General features: G+C 30.8%; 2 protein-coding genes and 1 non-coding gene across 3 annotated transcripts; 1 reads left to right on the forward strand and 2 right to left on the reverse strand.

Moving 5' to 3' along the window:
* Nucleotides 1-7709: 7709 nt before the first annotated feature.
* On the reverse strand, nucleotides 7710-7790 carry TRNAL-AAG (transfer RNA leucine (anticodon AAG)). The gene has a single exon. It is a non-coding gene; the product is annotated as a tRNA-Leu (tRNA).
* A 3154-nt stretch (nucleotides 7791-10944) lies between these two features.
* Nucleotides 10945-12073, reverse strand: LOC105121906 (abscisic acid receptor PYL4-like). Its single transcript, XM_011020766.1, has one exon. It carries the CDS (start codon nucleotides 11795-11797, stop codon nucleotides 11132-11134), a length of 666 nt encoding a protein of 221 aa, XP_011019068.1. The 5' UTR covers nucleotides 11798-12073; the 3' UTR covers nucleotides 10945-11131.
* A 5973-nt stretch (nucleotides 12074-18046) lies between these two features.
* Nucleotides 18047-20460, forward strand: LOC105121907 (uncharacterized protein At5g01610-like). Its single transcript, XM_011020767.1, has 3 exons — nucleotides 18047-18263; nucleotides 19078-19132; nucleotides 19786-20460. Exons 1-3 carry the CDS (start codon nucleotides 18177-18179, stop codon nucleotides 20154-20156), a joined length of 513 nt encoding a protein of 170 aa, XP_011019069.1. The 5' UTR covers nucleotides 18047-18176; the 3' UTR covers nucleotides 20157-20460.
* Nucleotides 20461-21931: the final 1471 nt, after the last annotated feature.

Below are 21931 nucleotides of genomic sequence, written 5' to 3' on the forward strand. Positions count from 1 at the left end.
TTTCATATTTTATTTTCATCTTGTCCGAGTAGGAGTAATCCCAGACGCCCAAATCTTTAATCTGCGCACGGGATCTTGTGATTATATGGTCTACCTACTGTCCTTGTGTTATAATGGACCTCTCAGTGATTGTGACTAAGCCACCGATTCTAATTGGGAAAACAAATTATTGAAACGAATCCTCAAGTGTATTCCTTTTTCTCTCCTCCAGTCGTGATCTCCATTGTATATTGTAACGGGTCGTCTGGCTCTCCTAATTTTACTAAAAACAAAGTTCCATCATCAGTCACTTGAAAACGTTGAAATCACAATTAACCGTTGTATTTTATTTAACAACAAAATTAAAATAAATAAATAAATGAGATCTGCTATTTACGTTCGACATGACTCAAAATACTCAAGATTGAAACAATGTTTTAACGTCTTTGTCCTTCCTTGCAAAGCGTGCGTCTTTTGCCAAATACATCATATTATTTACATAATTTATAAGGAGGCGCGTGGGAGATCCAGGAATGTTGTGGTGGCGCGTGCTCCGAGTTTACTCCGCTAAACAGTGGTTTTCAAGGCCGTGATAGAATCCTCACGATCGTCCCTGCCTGCCCATCCAACATGTGTAACTTCATCACCTTCAATTCACAATCAATAACTATTTCTTTATCATTTTCCTTTTCATTTCTCTTTTATCCTAGAAAATCAGCCTGACACTAAAAATAGTCAATACAACCTTTTAATTTTCTTTTTCTTTAGGCTTGATTTTTTATTTTTTATTAATATTTATTTTATTTAAAATAATTTATTAAATTACAATTTATTTTCAATTTCATTCCTCATGAGTTTTTATTATATGTTAAATATAATTATTATTATTTTAATTACTGTTTTTTACTTAAAATGATTTTAAAAATTAATTTTGTTTTTTAATTTTATAATTCTTTAATTTTTTTAATAGAATTTAATCCTTATTTTTTATTACTATTTTTACACTTTAAAAGTTTTTTAAAATTTCTTTTTATAATTTTATCCTTTGACACGAGTGTTGAGCTTCTTAATTTAACATAGATTTAGAGCTTAAAGGGTTGCAAGTTTGAGATATTAATAAAGTTTACAAGTTTTTGTTTTATCCTTCAATATTTTATTTTCTTTCATATATTTTTTTTTTATATATGATTTTTTAGTTATTTTGAGAATAACACTCAGGGTGCTTTAGTTTTTTTTTTTTTTTTTATCTTTTCTAGATCTAGTTTTTTTAAAAGTAATTCTTTTTAATTAGATTAAATTTATTTATTTTATTATTTAACATTAAATTAGTTTGATATTATTTTGGGTTTTATCGTATTTGTTAGATCTTTTTTAAAAAGAAAATTTTTAATTAAATTAATTAATTCTATAATTCAACATTAAATTGGTCGGATATTGAGTTTCTTAGTTGAGACTAAATGTGAAGTTTATCGGATTATAAATTTGAGAGATTAACATAAATTTAGAAGATTAACTAAAATTTGCTTGATTTTTTTTTTCATTTTTTAATCTCATTCTCAAATGTTTTCTTGCTTTAATTTTGTTTAGAAGGTTCTTGGAAAAAACATAGGTTACCTTTAGCTTTTTTATAAGAATTTTGCTTTTGAATTAAATTAAATTAGTTGATTGAATATAAATATGAGATATTTATTGTATGGTAGTTTTTTAGTTTGCTTTTCTTGTTGTTGTTATGACAATATGGATGGTCTTTTTCAATTATTTTAATTTTATATTTTTTTTATTTAAAAATATTAATGTTATCCAAATATTTTTTTTATATATTATAAAACATACCAGCTTCGCTCAAAGTGTAGTGCGGATTGTCTATTTACTTATTACCTATATTGATTATCTTTTTCAACTAGCATGAATAAAAGCTTTAGAAATCAAGTGTTTAAGTTCAAAAAACATTATACACCGTGTGAATATGAAAGTATTTCAATTCATGAATTTTCTATGTATTTGAGAGCAATGTATCATGTATCAGGAACTTTACTTTCAAAAAATGATTTGATTGGGGTTAGAAAGATGAATAATCTTTTCATATTGATTATTGATCACAAAGTTCAAAGTGATTGTCATCATTAATGAGAAATAATATGTGGTTAACTTTCTCTTATCATCTTAAGCATTTCAAAATTCATTTTAAGTGTTTGAAGTTGTTGTCTCTTTAGTTATTTATTGGTAATTTTTTCACCGAATTCCAATTATCCTTAAGACTTTTCCTTGCAAAAAATAATATTCAAGATTGATTAGCGAATCAATTAGAAAATATAATTCTTTATTTTAACACCTCTCAATTTTTCTGTTTTTATATATATATTTTTATATATCTATTATTATTGATCTGAACGATAATTCAATTATTTATTAAATTTTTTTTGTTAATACTTTATCAATCTTAAAAAATTCCCCATTAACATACCTCGATGAATATAATAATCATAAAAAGTGAAATGACAAGTTCAACAAAATTATCGGAAACCATGATTTAATTTGTTAAGAGTTGCTATTGCCCCAGTAAAGGGAGGAATTTTTGCTGTGATTTTGAAGTTGCTACCACAACAATATTGGAAGCGAACTTGTTGCCTTTGCTGAAATTCTGCAACTGCAAAAGAAGTCTTTTCTTGATGCTGCAAAGAATTTTTCTGGCTTCTTTTATCATTTAATCAGTTCAAGCTTTGGTATCAATTGTTAGAAACTAAAACACGTAGAACATTTGAACCTCCCAAAGCTCTTATTGATTGATCACACACCTTTCAAAACGCACGTATACATTGCCTATTACAATCTCTAACTATTATAATTTTACTAAAAATTCTAATTTATTAGTTAAATAAGAATTCTAATATTAATGTTTTTTCTTTATCAAGGATTCCTAGTTAGACTAATACTTTAATTTAATATCTCGATAGATTTGTTAGATAAAGCTGAGGAATGAAATTATAATATTAAGATAAGGCACTTCAATTATTATTATTATTATACATATGTTCAATTGGATATCCTTGTGGAACCAATTTCAAAAAAATAATAAAAATAAATAAAATAATAAAATAATTTTAAAAATTGATCAAAACAACATAAATTAAAGGTTTGAGGGCTCATAAGGATGAAATTATAAAGTTACAAGTCCATTTGATAAAAAATTAAAAGAGTTGATAAGTTAGGAACTTAATTAAGAAATAACAAAGTTTCAGGTTAATTCAACTTAAAATTTCAAGAAATTAAATTTCAGTGACCAGAGTAAATAGACACCGATATTATAGGGGGTTAATTAATTTGAAAAGTTTGAGAAATCAATCAAGTAATGAATATTAGAATATTAAATTTAAAACCACGAACTATTTTGTAAATGATACAGAAATCAGGGTCCAATTTCATCTATCCTGGGGTGAATTTTTTTTATAAAAAAAACAGAAGATTTTCAAAAGCAAGGACATGATTGCAAAACATCAGAACTTCTGGGGGCAAATTGAAGACGCCCATTTCAGCATAAGAAATGACGTCGTTCCATGGAGGATTGTTCATCCTGTTCCTCCTCTGGAACCGAGGAAGTTGTCTGGATAAAAAAGCGATGGCCTTTGTTAGACACCATCATCTCACCAAACCCAAGCCAGAATGTAGATCAAATGGTCTACCACAAATCCCAAAATTGATTCAGTCTCCTTCGCCCCCACAATGCGCCTCTTGCATCAAGGAAACCCATCACTAACAGTCCAACAATGGCAAGATTGGTGGTGTCCTAATCCCACCAAACACAGGGCCAATTTCATCTTCATACAAGATCATGATCCCAGGACGATAAGGATCGAATCTCACTCAGGGTGGCCTATAAAAGCAGAGGAACACAAAGAGCAGGGGGGGTGAAAAAAATAGAGAAAAAACGGAGAGATACAAAAGCAAGAGAACCTAAAAACCAGAGATGGAGAGAACAGAAAACAGCAACAAAACAGAAGCAAGGATCTCGTGTGGACTCGCCCGATCCAACCAACGAAAAACAGAGACGAAAAACCATGAGAAAACAGAGGGCAAACCAGAGAAACAGAAACCATAGGAGAGGAGAGAGACCAAAGAGAGACAAAGCTAACAGAAACAGAGGAGAGGAGAGGAGGATTGCCTAACCAGGCATGATCGCCTCACGTCTTCATTTCCAGCTGATACGCTAGGTAAGCGTCCCTAGGAAAGCGTTCCTATCCCCCGCTTCATAATTTAATTACCCACTTCTTCTAGCAAGCATGCGTGAATTCACGCATGCTTGCCGACTGTGGCCATCTTGGTCACTGGGCTGGGCCAGTGACGAAGCTGGTTAGGCTGGATCAATTCTAGCCTATATGGCTGTCCTACATTCAGTCCACAAAACAAAGAGAAGAAACTGTTGAGACCAGACAGGACCTGAACCTCAGGCCCAACCAACCCATTTTCTTGAGCTAAATATTTAGCAAGAGATTCAATATCAAACAGCGTCTAAATGATAGAAAGTTAAATTTAAATGAGAAATTATTAAATATATATATTTTCAAATCCCAATGTGTACAATGCCATTAAGACAATAAACGTGGGGTAAAAAATCATAGAAAGTAAAAAATAAAAGTGAAGAGAAGAAAGAAAAAAGGAAACAAAAAAAACTTGTTTTCTTTCATTAAAATCTATTACTCTCCACTCTAAAATTTGTGCGTTATTTGGAAGCAAAAATGTTCCAAACTTTTTAAAATTTAAAATCATTTAAAACTTAATTTTTATACTTCTAATTTCAGTTTTAACCTTCATATATTTTGATATATCTGAAATCAAGTTATTTTGTTTGTTTTTATCCTTTATATTTTCCGTATAAAACTAAGAGGAATTGACTCCACACATGTCCAATTTATCTTTTAATGCTTGGTATATTGAGAGTGTAGTTGTAATTATTTTTTAAAATATTTTTTATATTAAAATATATTAAAATAATCTTTTATATTTTAAAAATTATTTTTTAGAGGATTCAAAATATAAAAAAAATAGTTTTTAACAAAAAAAATTTATTTTTTTTAAAATACAGACTACATCTCCAAACACTCATTTAATTACATTAAATCTATCTTTAAGAAGTTGTTGGGTATCTCATTTATCATTTTATTAGAATTTCAATATAAAAACTAACATAAGTATGTCATCATTCAAGCTTATATTAAAAAAGAAATGAAATTCATGCGATTTTTTTTTTAAATTTTGTCAGGAGTAAAATAGCTTACATGTGTAACTTATCAAACTACATCTCAATTTATCATTAGAATTTCAAATCTTATTCTCTTGATCTCTCTTAAGTGTGTATATAAAATCTACACTTAGTTTTGCGCACGTCACATGATGCATTTCTATTAGTTTTGATGACAGTAATGTGACATAATAATAAATTGAAGAAAAAATAGTTTCTTAATATATATTAGATGTAACTAAATATATAATGATACATTGAAACAACCTCTAAAATATATGGATACCTAAAGAAAATAAACTAAATATTCTCAACATAAATAATATCCCATTTAATTAATTATTCTTAGTTTTTTGATAGAACTAATTTTGATTAATTAAAATAAAATAAATAAATTTAGAATTTAATATCATGATTTTAATTCTCCTTTTAAATATTTTTATTTTAACTAGTTTTAAAACTAGTAGCCTAAACACCCTTTCTTCTTTGTCTAAAAAACCCTAGATGCTTTAAAATCTCTTCTTTGCTTTTTTTTTTTTTATATATAAAAAAATTAATTTTTTTTTTCTAGATGGAGAATTAAAACTATGACATCAAATTTAATTCAAAAATTTAATTAATTCAACAAAGAATTAAAATTGATTAGTTAGATTAAAGGTTATTAAAGTCAAGGGTACTTAAATCATCTTGTTAGTTTTATATGCAAAACATGGAGGGATGGTTGAAAAAAAGTAATATAATAACTTAATTTCAAATCTAATAAAGTAAAAAAATGTAAAAATTTAAATTAAGAATATATGAACTAATTCTCAAATAACTTTAAGTTTAAAGAAGATTGGAGCAATTTAACCTTATTTTTTTAAAAAAATAAAATAAAATAAAATTAAGCACCAATCAAATATTAGGTTGTTTGTTTGAATTCATAATAAACCTATAAAAAAATAAAAATAAATTGTGGAGTTTAATTCAAAATCCAACTAAGTGTTAAATGATAAAATTAAAAAAATTATTAAAAATAAAAAAAGACCAAATGCATTAGGCTAGACCTATACACCTTACATTAATTAAAAAATCCTAACGTATTTGGGCCTAAAAATCCATATACTTACCTAGGTTTTAGAATTTTTGTCTCATAAGTTAACAATATATTATCTATTTTAAATTTTATTTTTTTAATTACATGAAATATCACTTGTAATAACAGGCAACCAATTTTCTTTTAGGTGTTAGTATAGAATTTAGTCACCAATAAAGAGAGGGGTTTATTTGTCTAAAATTTTATCTTCAAACTATTTTTATCTAAAAACACTCCATGAACACCATAGTTACCCTAAAACACCATAAAGTTACTAAAAAACCAAAACAGTCTAAATTAAACTCGACCTAGATTTTTAGATATAAAAAAAACCACTATCATCAAACTTCTATCATTACATAGAACTTGTTAACACTAAGAACATAATTTGCATGGCTAAAAAATAATCATATACCAATTTTCTCTTCCCTTTATTATTTTTTCTCCCATCTCTCAAGTTTAGGCACTAAAAGGTTGAGAGAATACACTTTTGAGAGAGAATTAAAATTATAAAAACTAAAAAGGTCATAGAGTAAGATAAAGAAAAGTAGATAGACTAAAGAAGAACTTTTCTTCTGAATTAAGATTAGCCATGAATTTCTTCTTATTTTACACCTTAGTTCTTTATTGCTAAATATTATTAATTTTTTAATAGTTTTTGACAAATCAATAATAAAATTAGGCATAGAAGATCGTAATTAAAAAAAAAATGTTCAAGAACAAAAAATAAAAAAGAAAGTGATGTGAATTGCTATAGTGATTTCTCTCCTTTAATATATTTTGGAATTTTTAAATTTAAAAGGACATTAGTTACTGAAAAGAAAGACATAAAAGATAAAATGTTAATTTATACAATAAGTCTAGAATGATGAGATTAACTCAATATTGTCACGGGCTATACCCCTCATGTGAAGAAATAGTTAAAATATATTAATTAAACAAGGAAAATGATTCTTACTCTGGTGACCCAGAAGACATAGGAACTTTCTTAAACGAAGGAGATGCAGTTGATCAGGGCCTCTCAGTTTTTGAAGACGGTAGATCTGGTGATGCTTCATCAAACCGAGAAAATGATTTTTGCTCTGCTTTCACCCATGCTAGAGCCTCGAAGATTAAACATATATCAAGAACTTTCATTTCGCCTCTTAAATCATCAGGAAACCATGTCCAGTCATCCATTAATCCAAAAGGAAGAAGAAGAACTTAAGAATATTGCGTTTTACAAGGTGCTTTATATTCCTGCTTCACATTAACCATCCCATGAGATGAAAATGCAATATTTTAGTTTAAGAACAAGAATTTTGAAATTAAAAAAAAAAGGACTCTTTTAAATCCAGCCCGAGCCCATTATGATCAATAATAAAACCAAACTTCTTAAGCCCAAAAAGAATACCGAGCTCTTTTAAAAACCATGTAACTTGTTGAGAGTGGGATTTGAACCCACGCCCTTTCGGACCAGAACCTTAATCTGGCGCCTTAGACCAACTCGGCCATCTCAACCATTGTTGTCGTGTAATTTATATAATTAGTTATATTTCTTTTGAAGATGAACTAGCGGTGCATGGACTTGAGCCCTGAAGGAATCACTGAGTCCACAAGACAGAACCCATTGGCCGGCCTGAATCCCCTACGAGCATAAGCTTTTTGTTCCTTAGCCTTTCCAGCAATACTGTTGCATGGAACCTGGCTTATAACATGAGACAAAGAAAAACAACATTCAGCTGCTTCTTTGCCATCTTCAGCTTCGTTTTAGAATCTCTCTCTTTTCCCCTTCTGCTTTTTGAAGTTTTTTAAGGGCAGGGCTGTTGAAAATCGAATGTCATGAATCTTTTTCAAATATTAGGAGAAGTGGGATCTCCTCGGATTGCCAAAATACCCCTGTCATTTTTGGCCATGTACTTGTAAAATATTTGTAATTATATATTAATTCATGTAAAAACTATAAGCACCAAGAACATCATAGATGTTTCTGGTAATATTTCTACTCTGCTAGGTGCTGCAAATGAGGTTGACGCTTGATTCCTTCGAACAAGTAACACCGTCTGGAACGTCTCGCAATGCTCCACCTGTGCTTATTTCTCCTTCCCCATAATCGTATGTTGTGCATATGAAACCTAATTATGTCGTTGATGGGGCTGTCATATTGTTCATCTAAGAAATTGCTTTTTTCTCATATGTTATTTACGGGTCTTCTAGGAAATGGGTTTTCTATGGTCGGAATGGATCTTGAGTTAGATTCGAGTAAAGGAACTGTTTTGTTCTCTTAATTGTTTCCCTGAAAATCTCAGGTAAAACATGTTAGAATGGTTTTTTTTTTTAAAAAAATTGATTTTAATTTTTTATATATTTTAAATAATAAAACCGGTTAATATATTTGTTTAATCCATATAATAATATTTTACTTGGTTGGTTAACATGTATGTATTAGTTTGGAGGTTGCAGCAGGTTTGAGAGTTGAGGGAGAATATTGTTTTTTAGATGATAGGCTTCTTATTATTTGTATTTAAAAAAAAAAAATGGAGCAGACGAACCAAAAAAAAAAAGAAGAAGAAGAAGATAGGCATGGCACTTTTCTTTCCTTTTCTTTTTTTTCTATGATTTTTCTGGAACTTAAAAAAAAAACTAAATTCACTTACTTTTTTTTATATGATTCTTAAATACTATTATAAATACTTTAATATTTTTTAATTATTATATATGATATGAAAATAACAATACTAATAATAAATTGTTCATGAAGTTTGGATTCAAATAGTTTTTTTATTCTTAAAATTTCTAAATAGATTTTGAACATAATTTTATTATATTTATTATTTTTTAAATTTTCAGTCACACATAAAATATGAACATGCTACATTGATATCTTTGTTTTTTTTAAATTGTTATAACAATCATAAAGTATGTTTTTTTAACCTAGACAATGATTTTACTAAAAGAATATTGTACGTGGTTGCTTTAGATAAACTAGAGATATATTAATAAAAAACTTATTTGGATGGAATTTTTTTTAAAGTAACTTTACTTTAGGGTTTAATAATAGTGTTAAATAATTCTCTAATACCTATTATTATTTTTTTATATATCTTTTAAAAAATTGATACATACAAACTAGCATAAATAATATATGGACCCGTAATAAGGGCGACGTGTCCCTTAAGCAATTTTCTTTGGGTCCATCGTTCGATAGCTACAGTGATGGAAAAGTCCAGTAAAGGAATGGACAGACTCTAACAGCCCAATGGCGGTCAAGGTTTTTCTGGAGTGGTGATGCGATCAGTTAAGCAAGGGGGGAGGGAGAGAGAGAGGATGGCGAGAGGCCAATCAAAAGCAGACAATAGTACATGAGCACATTAAAGGCAAGCCCCTCCCGGCCCCAACTTGCAGGAAAAAAAAAACAGAAAGAAAAAAACCTTTCTTCCAACTTGCAGGAAAAAAAAAAACAGAAAGAAAAAAACCTTTCTCATTCAAATTTCAAAGTGAGATCACATGCAAGCTGTACTCATCTCTCTCTCTCTCTTTTACAGCAAAAAAAAATTGCAACTTGCTTGAATCTTTGAACATTTTGTTGAGTTATCAAAGTCAAGTTGCAGCTTGACAGGGCAGCAGCTCATGACGGTTGATTCCCTGCTTCAAGTTACTACTATTTTAATGCATTATGCTAGCTTCCACCCCCTTGGAAATGGAGTTTTCTATCCTGGATAACAATGGATACAGAACCCATCAATATCCTCTCTCTCTCTCTCTAAGCCCATCATGATAGCTGCTGGTCCCTTTCCTTGGTTAACTGGCACCGTGCACGTTTTTCTCGTAAATTAGATCTTCATCAAGCTCTAATATATCCCATTTTAACTAAAATGGTGTCCCTGCTCGTATTAACTAAAACCACCCCATCTTCCAAGTTTAAACAATAAGAATCCCAGCTAAGCATGTGTGCGCCATGCACCATGTAAACGCATCTTCATAATTAAAAGTCTCTTAGAACATAATCATGCGTGCTATTACAGCTAGCGACTTGTTTTTGCTGCTCATACGAGGTTTACCATCTAGACTATAAAATATTAAGGAAGTTGCTGCACCTTTTACGGCGGTCGGCAAATGGGAATTCAGATTTCCGGTTCTTTGTTTCTTAATCTGTTCTAAACAAAGCAAGCTATTTTATTTCTTCTCTAACCCCTGACAGATTTTACAGTCTTCGGGTCGTAATCCATACCCGAATAAAATTGTCCAACACTATTGTCATCCCTCTACACCATCTTCTACAAGTGATATTTTTATTTAATCGGATTTTACACATCACGATCACGATCCACCTGATCAGGATTGAAAAAAAATTATCTCTTCACGCACCAAAGCCATTTTCACTATTATATTAATCCCACCAAAAACAACAATGATATTTAATTATTACGTAACTATCATCGGCGTTAATGGCAGCGAAAAAAATTACCAAAGAAAGCAAATTTTATTTATTATTGTTTTATTTTATTTTTATAATGACACTTGACACAAGCACCGATATTGATGACGGAGCTAATATTGGTGATTATGTCAACTTCGATAGAATATTTCAAGAAATGCATTATAGAAATAAATAAATATCATTTCACACAAAATAAGGCTAAACAAAAATATAACAACAGCGATAATAATAACACAAATCAACAAACTAGGGGTGTTGAAATTATCATTGGCAAACCCACATCGGATTCTCACAAAACAAAAAAGAAGGTGTTTTCACCAAATCATACATTTCCATTTGTAAAAAAGAAAAAGAAAAAGAAAAAGAAAAACCCTAAATGTATTTATAGCAACAAGAGTAACAGTAAATATTTTATCATCACTCACGATGATGATTTATTATTGCGTCTGTTCTTGTTCTCCGCGATCCGTGCCAGTGACTGGAGGTTGCACCGAACTATGGTATCTACAAACACACACGTGTCCTCCTTAGTATTTCCCGGCGGAATATCTACCACGTAAGACTCCACGACGACGGTGCCGTTGCCAGTGGGTGACGCATGGAGAGTTGTAACCGACCTGTAGTTCGCAAGTCTATGGTCCCCACCCACAACGCTAAAACTAATGACATGTCGTTCATGGTCGAGGATCTCGAGGCGTTCGGTGCTATTAGCAGCTGGGAGACCCGAGATGACATGGACCTCACGGAGAGTACCCACGTCACCGTCTCCGAGGATGACGTGGCAGCTCTTGACAAAATGTTTATAAGCTTGTGGGTTGTCGAAGTGGCGAACGACAGACCATACAGTGGAGACCGGGGCAGCGATTTGTTGTACCACGGCAGAGCAGCACTGGTTGGGGCCTACAGCGTGGGCATGGTAGCGTGAAACGGTTTCTGGAACTGGGGTGGTGGCGCATGTTAGAGGGGACCACCGTTTTTGGCATGAAGTTGAGGTGGTGGTATTAGTGGTGTTTAGGATGGTGTTAGTTGTGGTGGTGTTGTTGATTCTATGGATTAAAAGAGATGATTTTGGAGGATTAGCAGGCATTTTTTGATTTCTTGTTTGAAGTTTTCGTAGTGATGATTTATGAGAGGTACTGTGGTTTTTGGTTTCTTGGAGGGTTTAATGACTTTTGGAGGGTTTGTGTGTGTGTATATATACTGAGAGAGGAGATGGAGATGGAGATGGAGAAGTTATCGATCACTTTCCCAACTCTGTGAGAGGCGAGAGGGTACTGGTGATGTTATGCAAATGGTTCGGGAGAGTTGAAGGGCTGATTGCGTTGGGTTTTCTCATGGAGAAGGTAGTTTAATAAAAAATGTCATGTTGTGAGAAATAAAATAGTGCTACTTGGTGTGTTTAAATTACCAAAGTAACCATAATTTTGAATTGAACTGAATCCGTAGCATGTCCTAAAATCATGATAAACCATTTTATGAAGACTTTCCAGCAAATCCAAATTAATACTCGTATGTTTTTTTTTTTTTTAACAATAATTGCCTGATGGCACATGGGTATGATGAAAATATGAGATATGTGTTGGCCCCGTGAATTTTAATTAGATTTAAATATACATATAATTTTTCACCTAAAATCTTCATTCTCGAGTGTATTTTTCACAATGATCCTAGCTTATAGTTGCTTATTGTTTATCTTTCATACACTGATACTAGCTAATCCCAAACAAGGAAAAATAAAGCGTTCTGAGACTGATAGATGATCAAAAGTTTCAAGGTGGTTCAGGATGCTGTTTCTCCGTATAGAAAAAAGAGCCCTACCAGCTAGCTCTGCTAACAATACCCACTACCCGGGCGATTGAGCAAGCAAATACCCATCTTTCCATGCACAAGGGCTCCAGTCATTTTCACTCCCTCGCTAATTTTTATTCTCGCCGAAGGATATGGCAGCTTTGTGAATCTAGCTAGTAGATATTCAAGTACACATTGCCACTCTCGCTTCAAATGGACGATCCACTTGCTGCAAGGATAGGATAGGCCTTTCTCTTTTGTACAGACACAGACTACGGGCCAATAAGCTGGGGATGTTTTACCTTCTATGTTATTGAAGAATTTATTTGTTTGCTTTTATGCTTTAAAAATATTTTAAGATTTTAATTATTTTTTTAAATTAATATTTTTTAATATTTTCAGAGATATGCTATATTAAAGATAATTTCTTAAAAATAAAAAGTATATTATTTTAACATATCAAAAAAATACATTTTAAGAAATAATTAATAACACACTTTCGAACCTTCCTAGCTGCGCTGCTTGCTATTCCATGCCCCGCCAAAAATGTTATACCGTTTCTTTTATCACTTTATGATGCTTTTACGTGACTCTATCTATCTTGTGTCTTGTTTTCAAACACTCAAAGAACCAGACTTGGACGCCTTTTTCTGCTGGTAAACAAGAACAAGTTGGACCCCTTTAGCACATGATCCTCAGCTACCATGCCATGCTTGCCAGTGGTCTGGGACCCATGAATATCTGGGTCGTGGGATCAGCATAGTGGCATTAATGCCTGATCATGGGTGATTAGAGATTAATGTCCATTAATTATCATATGTCCGATCCCTTCTTAGTTATCTCCCCACTTTACTTTCTTCCAAATTAACTTTAGCCCACTTGTTCTTTTCTTTTCTTTTCTCTTAGTTTTCTTTCCGATCAAGTATCAAGATTTGTTTCTTCTAGGGTTATTTAATCTTATCCCTCTCTAGATATTCCCTGATCTCACCGGCTTCTTTCCACTTGGTATTTATAAAACACCTGCGACCATGGTGGTTGCTAGTTGCTGTTGGTGTACATGTAACGATGAGACCACTTCAAGGTCTAGCTAGCTAGCTAGTTTGTTACGATCAAAAAGTTTACGTAAGTGGTGCAGTTAATATCAACAAATATATAGAAGAAATATTTATACTACGCCCTTAGAGAGTCATACAACTAAAGAAAATTGAATTTTTTGAGTATAATTTATTGGTATGTATAATTATTTATTATATGTTTGGCATTGGATACGTTGTATCCAGCACTATTGAAAGGAAAATGCGTGCATAATTCAGGAATTTCTTTAGGAAACAAACCAAAACCAAAAACAAAACAAAAAAGGAGAATAAAACATACTATGACATTACATAGCATCATTGAAGAGAAGGTACGGTGATGCTCGGTATAAATGGACCACATAACCGGTGATTTTGTTAAATGACGAGGAGTCGCTGCTAATTGTGAGCAAATTATTTTTATTTAGTCCCTATATTTTAAACTCAGTTATTACTCAGACCTTTATCTTAGAAAACCTATAACTTAATCTCTTCAGTCTTATTGAGCTTTGTCTTGATAAACATTTTTTGTTGTTTTTATTTTTGTTTGTAAGTCCCAAATCTTCCCATGGAAAAATAAAAATAGCAGAGGTTATTTTAAAGATAAAACAGGATGTTTTAATAAAATATGGTTTTTAGAAAAATATTACAACATGGTCAACGCCGTCATGATGATGGCAGTTACTACACCTTGAGAGATGTATTTCCTTTTCTTTTCATTTTTTTCTATGGAACTAATATCCCTATTTATTAATTTATGTTATGTATTTAACATTTTATGGTTTTTTTATTAATTTATTTATGTAAATACCAACTTAATGTAAAATTATTTATCCGTCAAATTCAATTTCCCAGGTATACTACAGTCTCTACAGTCGTGCACATATATGCAATACACGTCATTATCGTTTATATTTCAACATGTGATTAACAAATATATATATATATATATATATATATATATATGTAAAATCTTGTATTAAAGTAAATATTACAAGAACATAGGAATCACAATTCCATTAACTAAAACAACTCTGTAATAACTAGGACTACTGCAGTAGGTTCTTTTCTAGAGAATAACTCAACAACAGATTTCTAGGGAATAACTTACGATTTTCAAGAGATAAAAATATTTCACAAGACTATCTTTGTGTTTTAAATCATGGGCCCCACCGTTTTTTTTTGACACTTGACGGGTCCATGTTCCAGCACCCTTAATGTTTGGGCCATCCCATGCATACTATTGTTCAACCCAAAATCAGGCCCATATTAAGGTCCATGATGAGGCCCATGATCTGATTTGTCCTTCATATGGTCTCGACACAAGCATGAGACCCGAGACAAGGTCCAAAACCACACGAGGATTAGAGACCCTGAGTCCATAGGATGTCTTGTAAAATATTTTGTCGAAAACAATTATATGAAACAAACAAAGCGGTAGGTTTTCATTTTTGTTATTTTTCAATATCAATTATTTTTATCTAATTCAGCACTACACTATAACACATATTTTTGTAGATTTGATAAATTTTTACACAAATATAATAAGACTGAGATGAGATATAGTGGTTATAATTTTATTTTTTTTCAAGTTTTGATAATATTAATTTAATTTTTTTTGATAACCTGAGTCGTTCGGATCAATTTACGTGCATTACGATTAATTTTTGAATTTACTGAATATTCTATAAGCACAATAAACATATAAGATAACACGGGATGACAAAGAGAGATAAGAATGCAACTTTTCTTTGTTAAACTACAACCTCAATTGCAATAATTTAGATATTTTTTAATAAGTTTACAAGTAGTTGTAATATATTTGATTTTAAATAAATAAAAACATAAAAATTCGATTTGGGCTTTGGACTTCTATTTGAGAACGGGAACAAGTCTTGTAATATTTAAATCTTTGATACAAAGGGGATGTGAAAGGTTGAACAGGTTAATATTATAACCTCAATAATCGGGTTTTATTAATTATAAATTTGATTTTTTTTAGTATGGTTGAAAATTTATATAATTATTAATTTTAAAATTTATAAAATTAATTAAAATATATACATTTTAATCAGAAACCAATATTAATAAAAAAATAATTATAAAATCGTTATTTTCTTTCATGAAATCTAACCTTCATGCATGTCTTTCAACATGGGTGAGCAAGAGGCAACCTAGCCCTAACCAGCTTGTATATGAAATTAAGAATTTCTATGATTTTTAATATAAAAAATATATCTAGGTACAGGATAGAATTATCGATGAGAAAATTATAAATTCCAAGTAGCTTCCTTTCTTTTTGTCACATCTTCGAGTATATATTATCTATGTCCAAAGCATAAACCTTGAAATAGCTAGGAATGGAATGGAGAGTGACTAGACAGAAGTAGAAGATGCGAGGCCTTTTTCTACCTTTAGGGTAGTAGTTTTTTCTATATGGGTATATTTTCAATATGGATAAAGCTTACATCCTTTTGGATTTCATGAAGTACCTCAAAAATTTGCATTTGAAAAAAATTAAAACAAGAATTCATGTGCCTCGTGTTTTGTTTTCATACTTGAATAATTTACATAATTTAAGAATATAAGTTTATATTATCAAATATCACTAGTTTTATACAAATAAGTCTGTTTAATTTAACTTAAAATTTACAAGTTTAGTTAACCTATTTTTTTAATGCAATTCATGCTATTAATTTTTTTTTTCAAATTCATTGATTTTTTAAACATTTTTATTCATAATTATAAAATTTCATTCGATTTAAAATTTGGATAACAAATTAAGCAAGTTAATTCATATGTATCATAAATTTATTTAATTTTTTTTAATAAAATAAAGTTGTTTTGATTAATTTTTTAAAAAAAAACTTAATTTTTTTATTTTAAACAAAAAATATTGATCAAATCTCATCTTAATTTTGACCAGATTAATTTTTTAAATAAAATAAAAGTAAACCCGACTCAAGCACACATTATTAGACTAGCTTTGATAACCATGCTTTTGTCACTAGTTATAAAATCACTAGCGAGAGTGTGGATTACTGGTTTGACTTTGATAATTATATTTTATTCCTAGTTATGAGACCTTGTCATGCTCGGCAGATCAACTTGGTAACCTTTGCTAGGGTAGGTTAGCGAATAAATCTGTTTTTATATTAAATAAACATAATCTTGATATTTTTATTCTAGAAAAAGTTAAATGTTAGGTAAACTTAAATCAACCCTCGAGCAACCCAAACTTTGAGTCATATCTAGGAAGTCATATAACCATGCTTTTATTGAAAATAACTTATAGTTAAAGTTGAAAAAAAAATAATTATTGCTATAGAAATTGATAAATTATAAAATAAATTTGGGATGGATACTAAGGGGCTGGTAAGTATTGGAGATATACACCATTTTTTTTTAAAAAAAAAAGAAGAGAAAAGAAAAACATAAAAGAGAGTTTCTTGTTCATATTTAAAATTCTCTATATGGAAAATTAGAAAAGTGTGTTTTCCAATCTTCTGTTCTTATTCTTTGGCTTGAAAAATATCTTCTTCTTCTTCTTTTTATGTTATCCAACCTTTTCATTATATGAGGCTGCATTTTCTTTGTGAAAACTCGTTTTTTTATTCCTCTTTCATTGTTTTTGCAAATTTTTCTTTACAAACAATCTCTTCTTGCATGATTTAGATTTACTTGGCTTTTTTCTCCATCTATGTTTGGTTGTTAATATTTTAAAAAGATTAAAAACAATATTTTTTTAAAGCATGGTACAATTATTTATTAAGTTTAATTTTGTGATTTGTTTTTTTAATATTAACTTCATGATATCATAATTACATCTACAATTTCTTTAAATCTAGCTCTTTTTTAGATTCGAACTGAATTTATTTTAAATTGAATTTAATTTGTTGTTTTTAGTTTTTATCAGATATTAATTTGAAGGAATCGATAAGTAAGGCTTAGACAAATGGCTACTTTATGGCAGTTTTATAATTATTAAATGGCAATTTATTTTTTTAATAAGATAATATTTGATTTTATAATAATAATTAGTTTTAAATGTTTTAAAACTATTTTTTATATTAATATATCAAAATAATTTTAATAAAATTTATTTTTTAAAAAATTAAATAGTAAAAACAATTATCTAAAAGGATGTTCGACAGAGTAATTATAATTATTTTTTAAATAATGTTTTATGTTAAAATATATATATTAATAAGTTTTTTTATTTTTAAAAAATTATTTTTGATATTAGTATGTTACAATTATTTAAAAATATATTAATTTAAAATAAATAAAAAAATAAAAAGTTTTAAATTTTTTTTAAGAATACTTTTTAAAACGGAGAAATGAATAGTTATTAAAGGGGCGATGTGGTAAAATACTTTGACAAACTAGGCAGAGTGCATTGTAAGTCTGCCACGATGTTGACGTGGCAAACTCTTAGCGGCTAAACAGATAATAGGTTACTTCGCAACGACGTAATTTTTCGCTCTTTAATTCCTGCTCTCTCTAAGAAAACTTTTTAGAGAGAGAGAGGGGTAGAAGTCTTGGCTTCGGTCTCTAATAGATATCGTTAAACAGTGAGAAATCTTAAGAACAGATAAAGCACAAATGGATGCGGTATTGAACAAGGTTGGCTCTTATTGGCTCGGTCAGAAAGCTAGCAAGGAGTTCAATTCTGTTGGCGACGACATCAACGTATACGTTTTTCCCTTTTGTTTTCTTAAATTCATTTTGATGATTAACAAGTTCGACTAAGTTGCTTCCTTTGTTGATTAGGTTATGATTTGAAGATTAATTATAATTCCCAGGTGTGAAAATGGAATTAAGATAATGATTGTTGCAATTAATTATCAGAAACATAAAAAAAGAATGCAGGGTTTGTTTGGAAATATATTAATAGAAGAAATATAGGGTTTTGGTTTTTTACTAGAGCAGATTAAGAATGGTAGCTTTTGATGGAAATTGAAGAGGGCTGAGTTGGTTTAATTCCTGTTTTTATAATGCTTGAGATTACTGATAATTGCTCTTAATGTTTGGATTAGCAGCTAAAGGAACGATCGAGCATGTGGGATTCTCAATGATGCTGCTGAATTAAAGATCGAAGAACTAGTTTAGGCAAATATGTCTAATCTTATCACATTGTTACTTAGTAATTGACAGCATGACTTGTATCATTGCGATTCTCAAAGTTACTAGAGCTGGAATATTGACTAGAGTTCATGAGTAGAAGTTGGACTTTATGAAGTGTTAATAATCTTGTATGTTTATAATATTTTGCAGAATGAAATGGAATATGGGTGTATATCAGGTTTTAGTTAGACATACTAGAAATGATTTTTCTTTTTACTCCTAGGTGGGGCCGTAATCTAATTAAGTTTATCCTTCATAACAATCATTGATTCATATGAGCTTATTGCCTTTTGTGCGCTCTGCTTTCCTCTGAACTCTGCTGTCATTGCCTCAGTTACTAACACATTTTGCGTGCTGATATCCTTCTTTTCTTAACCAGTCATTGTCAACGAGCATTGAAGGTGGAACCAAATGGTTGGTAAACAAACTCAAAGGTTTGTTGACTTGTTCATTTGCTTTATTTTTCCTGTTTTGCCACATGGTGTTTTGTAGTTAGTTTGTTTTGTTTCTTCATATGTCTTTCCCACATCCTGATGATTCTGCAGTTCTGTAATGCATTTGTGCTCAAACAAATGCACTATAGCTCCAAGTTTCTCTCAAGATTCCTGTCTCAAAAATGTTCCCATAGATTTAAATCCAATTCCCTTATGGGAAGTTCTGAAGTTTTCTAACTATTTGGGACCTTGAAGTTGGAGGCCAGTTAATGCAATGAGAAAAACTCATATCTAATAGCTTGACTAGAATTTAGGAGCTCATCAAAATGACACATCTATAACTTGAATGAAGTAAATTTGCAACTGTTCTGGTTAATATGAATTATTTACTACTGATTAAGGCTAAGTTAAAATACTGCTGTGATATTGCTTTAATCTGCTGGAATTCGGAATAATTCAGTTGATTAAATTGAGTAGATGTCCAGGAAGTTTCCAATCTAGAGCCTATCATTATGCAGAGCCATTGTTATCTATATTATGATATTCTGAAGATCCCATTTGTTGAAACTTCTTGTTTTGCAGCAGTCTACTGCTTAGAACTTTTAATTGCATCTTTATCTGCTACTTTGATCATTATGCCACTATTTATATAGGAAAAATGCAAAAGCCGTTACCAGATTTGCTTAAGGAGCATGACTTGCCAATAGGAATCTTCCCTCGTGATGCAACCAACTATGAGTTCAATGAAGAGACGAGAAAGCTTACTGTCTTTATTCCCTCAATCTGTGAAGTCGGCTACAAGGACTCATCTGTTGTGCGTTTTTCGACCACTGTAACTGGGTATTTGGAGAAAGGAAAAATAGCTGATATAGAGGGGATGAAGACTAAAGTGATGATTTGGGTTAAAGTGACCTGTATTGCATCTACTGGATCAAAGCTCAACTTCACAGCTGGGATGAAGAAAACCAGAGATAGAGGGGCTTATGAGGTTCTTCGAGATGGAGTGGGCGTAGATAAGTTCTGAAGTGGTCATAACACTTCAAAGGTATTACTTTTATGAGCTGTTACTCCTTAGTCATTGCTGCTAGACTGCCCTTGCCTTCATCTACTGTAATTACAATGACAGGTTGAATTAAATTTCACGTGCTTCCTTTGGTCATAGATGTGATACGTGAATTTTCTTTGTTCTATGATTGATTAATATTAGCCACCCTTACCTTTTATGCATTCCTTTCTTGATGAAGCAAAGGTTTGTGAAGGAATTGCTGTTGTCAAAACTAAAAATGTCGCTTTCAGAATGGTAAAACCAATAATTGCTCGTTTATTGTGATATGGAGTTGTAGCCCTTGAGCTAAGATACTAGTCATGGTGTATCATATGCTGAAATTAGGCTTGGAGTCATGCATATGGAGATATTTTCCAAAACAAGGGGTGCGAGAGGCTATAGGGTATGTGAATTATCTGTTTGCACATTCGACATTCTATAAATTTTGAGTTGAATGTTTGTGTTTTGGAAAAATGAGCTGTTATTGTCTAAGCTAAAAGCTCATCATCTGGCAGCATTGACACGATAGTGGTAATGAAAGAAGAATAAAAATTTCTTTGAACAGTCAAGGCAGATGTTATAGTTTACAAACCTGCCACTCGTACCGCTCACACAGCTAGATATTGTAAGAGTTTTGCTACAGGCTACTGCAGCTGCATGTAACCATGGATTCTAACCATCGGTACAAATCATGCATGATGGGCTTCGCAACTTGCATTCGTGATTCGTATGGATGGCCAGCATCCGGACCTGACCTAGGCAAAACTTCTCAGTTCAACTGCCTCTCCGCAGAGCATTCTGGTGGCCTGTGTCTGTACAACGAGTGGCAAGACTCATTTAAATTGCCACTGAAAAACATTCTGGTGACCTGTTATCTGTAGAACAGGCTTTCTGCATGGTGCTTAGAGTCTCTGAAAAAAGAATTTCTCACCGTCCGAGAAATGCTAGGGAAGGGGGTAATAACTCTTCAATTTTTCTTTAATTCGACAAGAATCTGTCCACAAAGTAAAAGAAACACAGAGCAAACCCAACACAACTTGGAATTGGATTTATAGTCCACTAAATAAAATATTTAATAATAATTAAATTATGCTTAATAAATAAATTCAAATAAATAAAGGTTGTCATGATGAACTATATTCATACTGGAAGTGTCTTCATCAACTCTCCTGAAATAGAGAAGAATTTTATCTTGTTGAGTTTTGTTAAGATAACTTTAATAATACTTTTAAAGATCAAGCTTATCTGTCCACAAAGTAAAAGAAACACAGAGCAAACCCAACACAATTTGAAATTGGATTTATAGTTCATTAAACAAAATATTTAATAATAATTAAATTATGCTTAATAAATAAATTCAAATAAATAAAGGTTGTCATGATGAACTATATTCATACTGGAAGTGTCTCCATCAACTCTCCTGGAATAGAGAAGAACTTCATCTTGTTGAGTGTAGCTAAGATAACTTCAATAATACTCTTAAAGATCAAGCTTTTATGATGTTTTTCTAGTAGTCAAACTGTAGTCCCAAACATGTCATCCTACCCACAAAATTAGATTTGTCAAACTTTATTATCTCTAGTAAAAATAACTTTATATCTAAAATAACATTAATATGTTTTTTTTGTGCAAATGAAAAAGATGATAGAGTTAAACTTCTAAAATAATCATTATGAATATGTTGTTGTCATTTATATACAACCAAGTTCTTTATATTAGAAGAAGAGTTAATACTAAAAGGATCATCATGAAAT

Source organism: Populus euphratica, unplaced genomic scaffold, assembly GCF_000495115.2.
Source record: "Populus euphratica unplaced genomic scaffold, PopEup_1.0 scaffold46.1, whole genome shotgun sequence".
NCBI lineage: Eukaryota > Viridiplantae > Streptophyta > Magnoliopsida > Malpighiales > Salicaceae > Populus > Populus euphratica.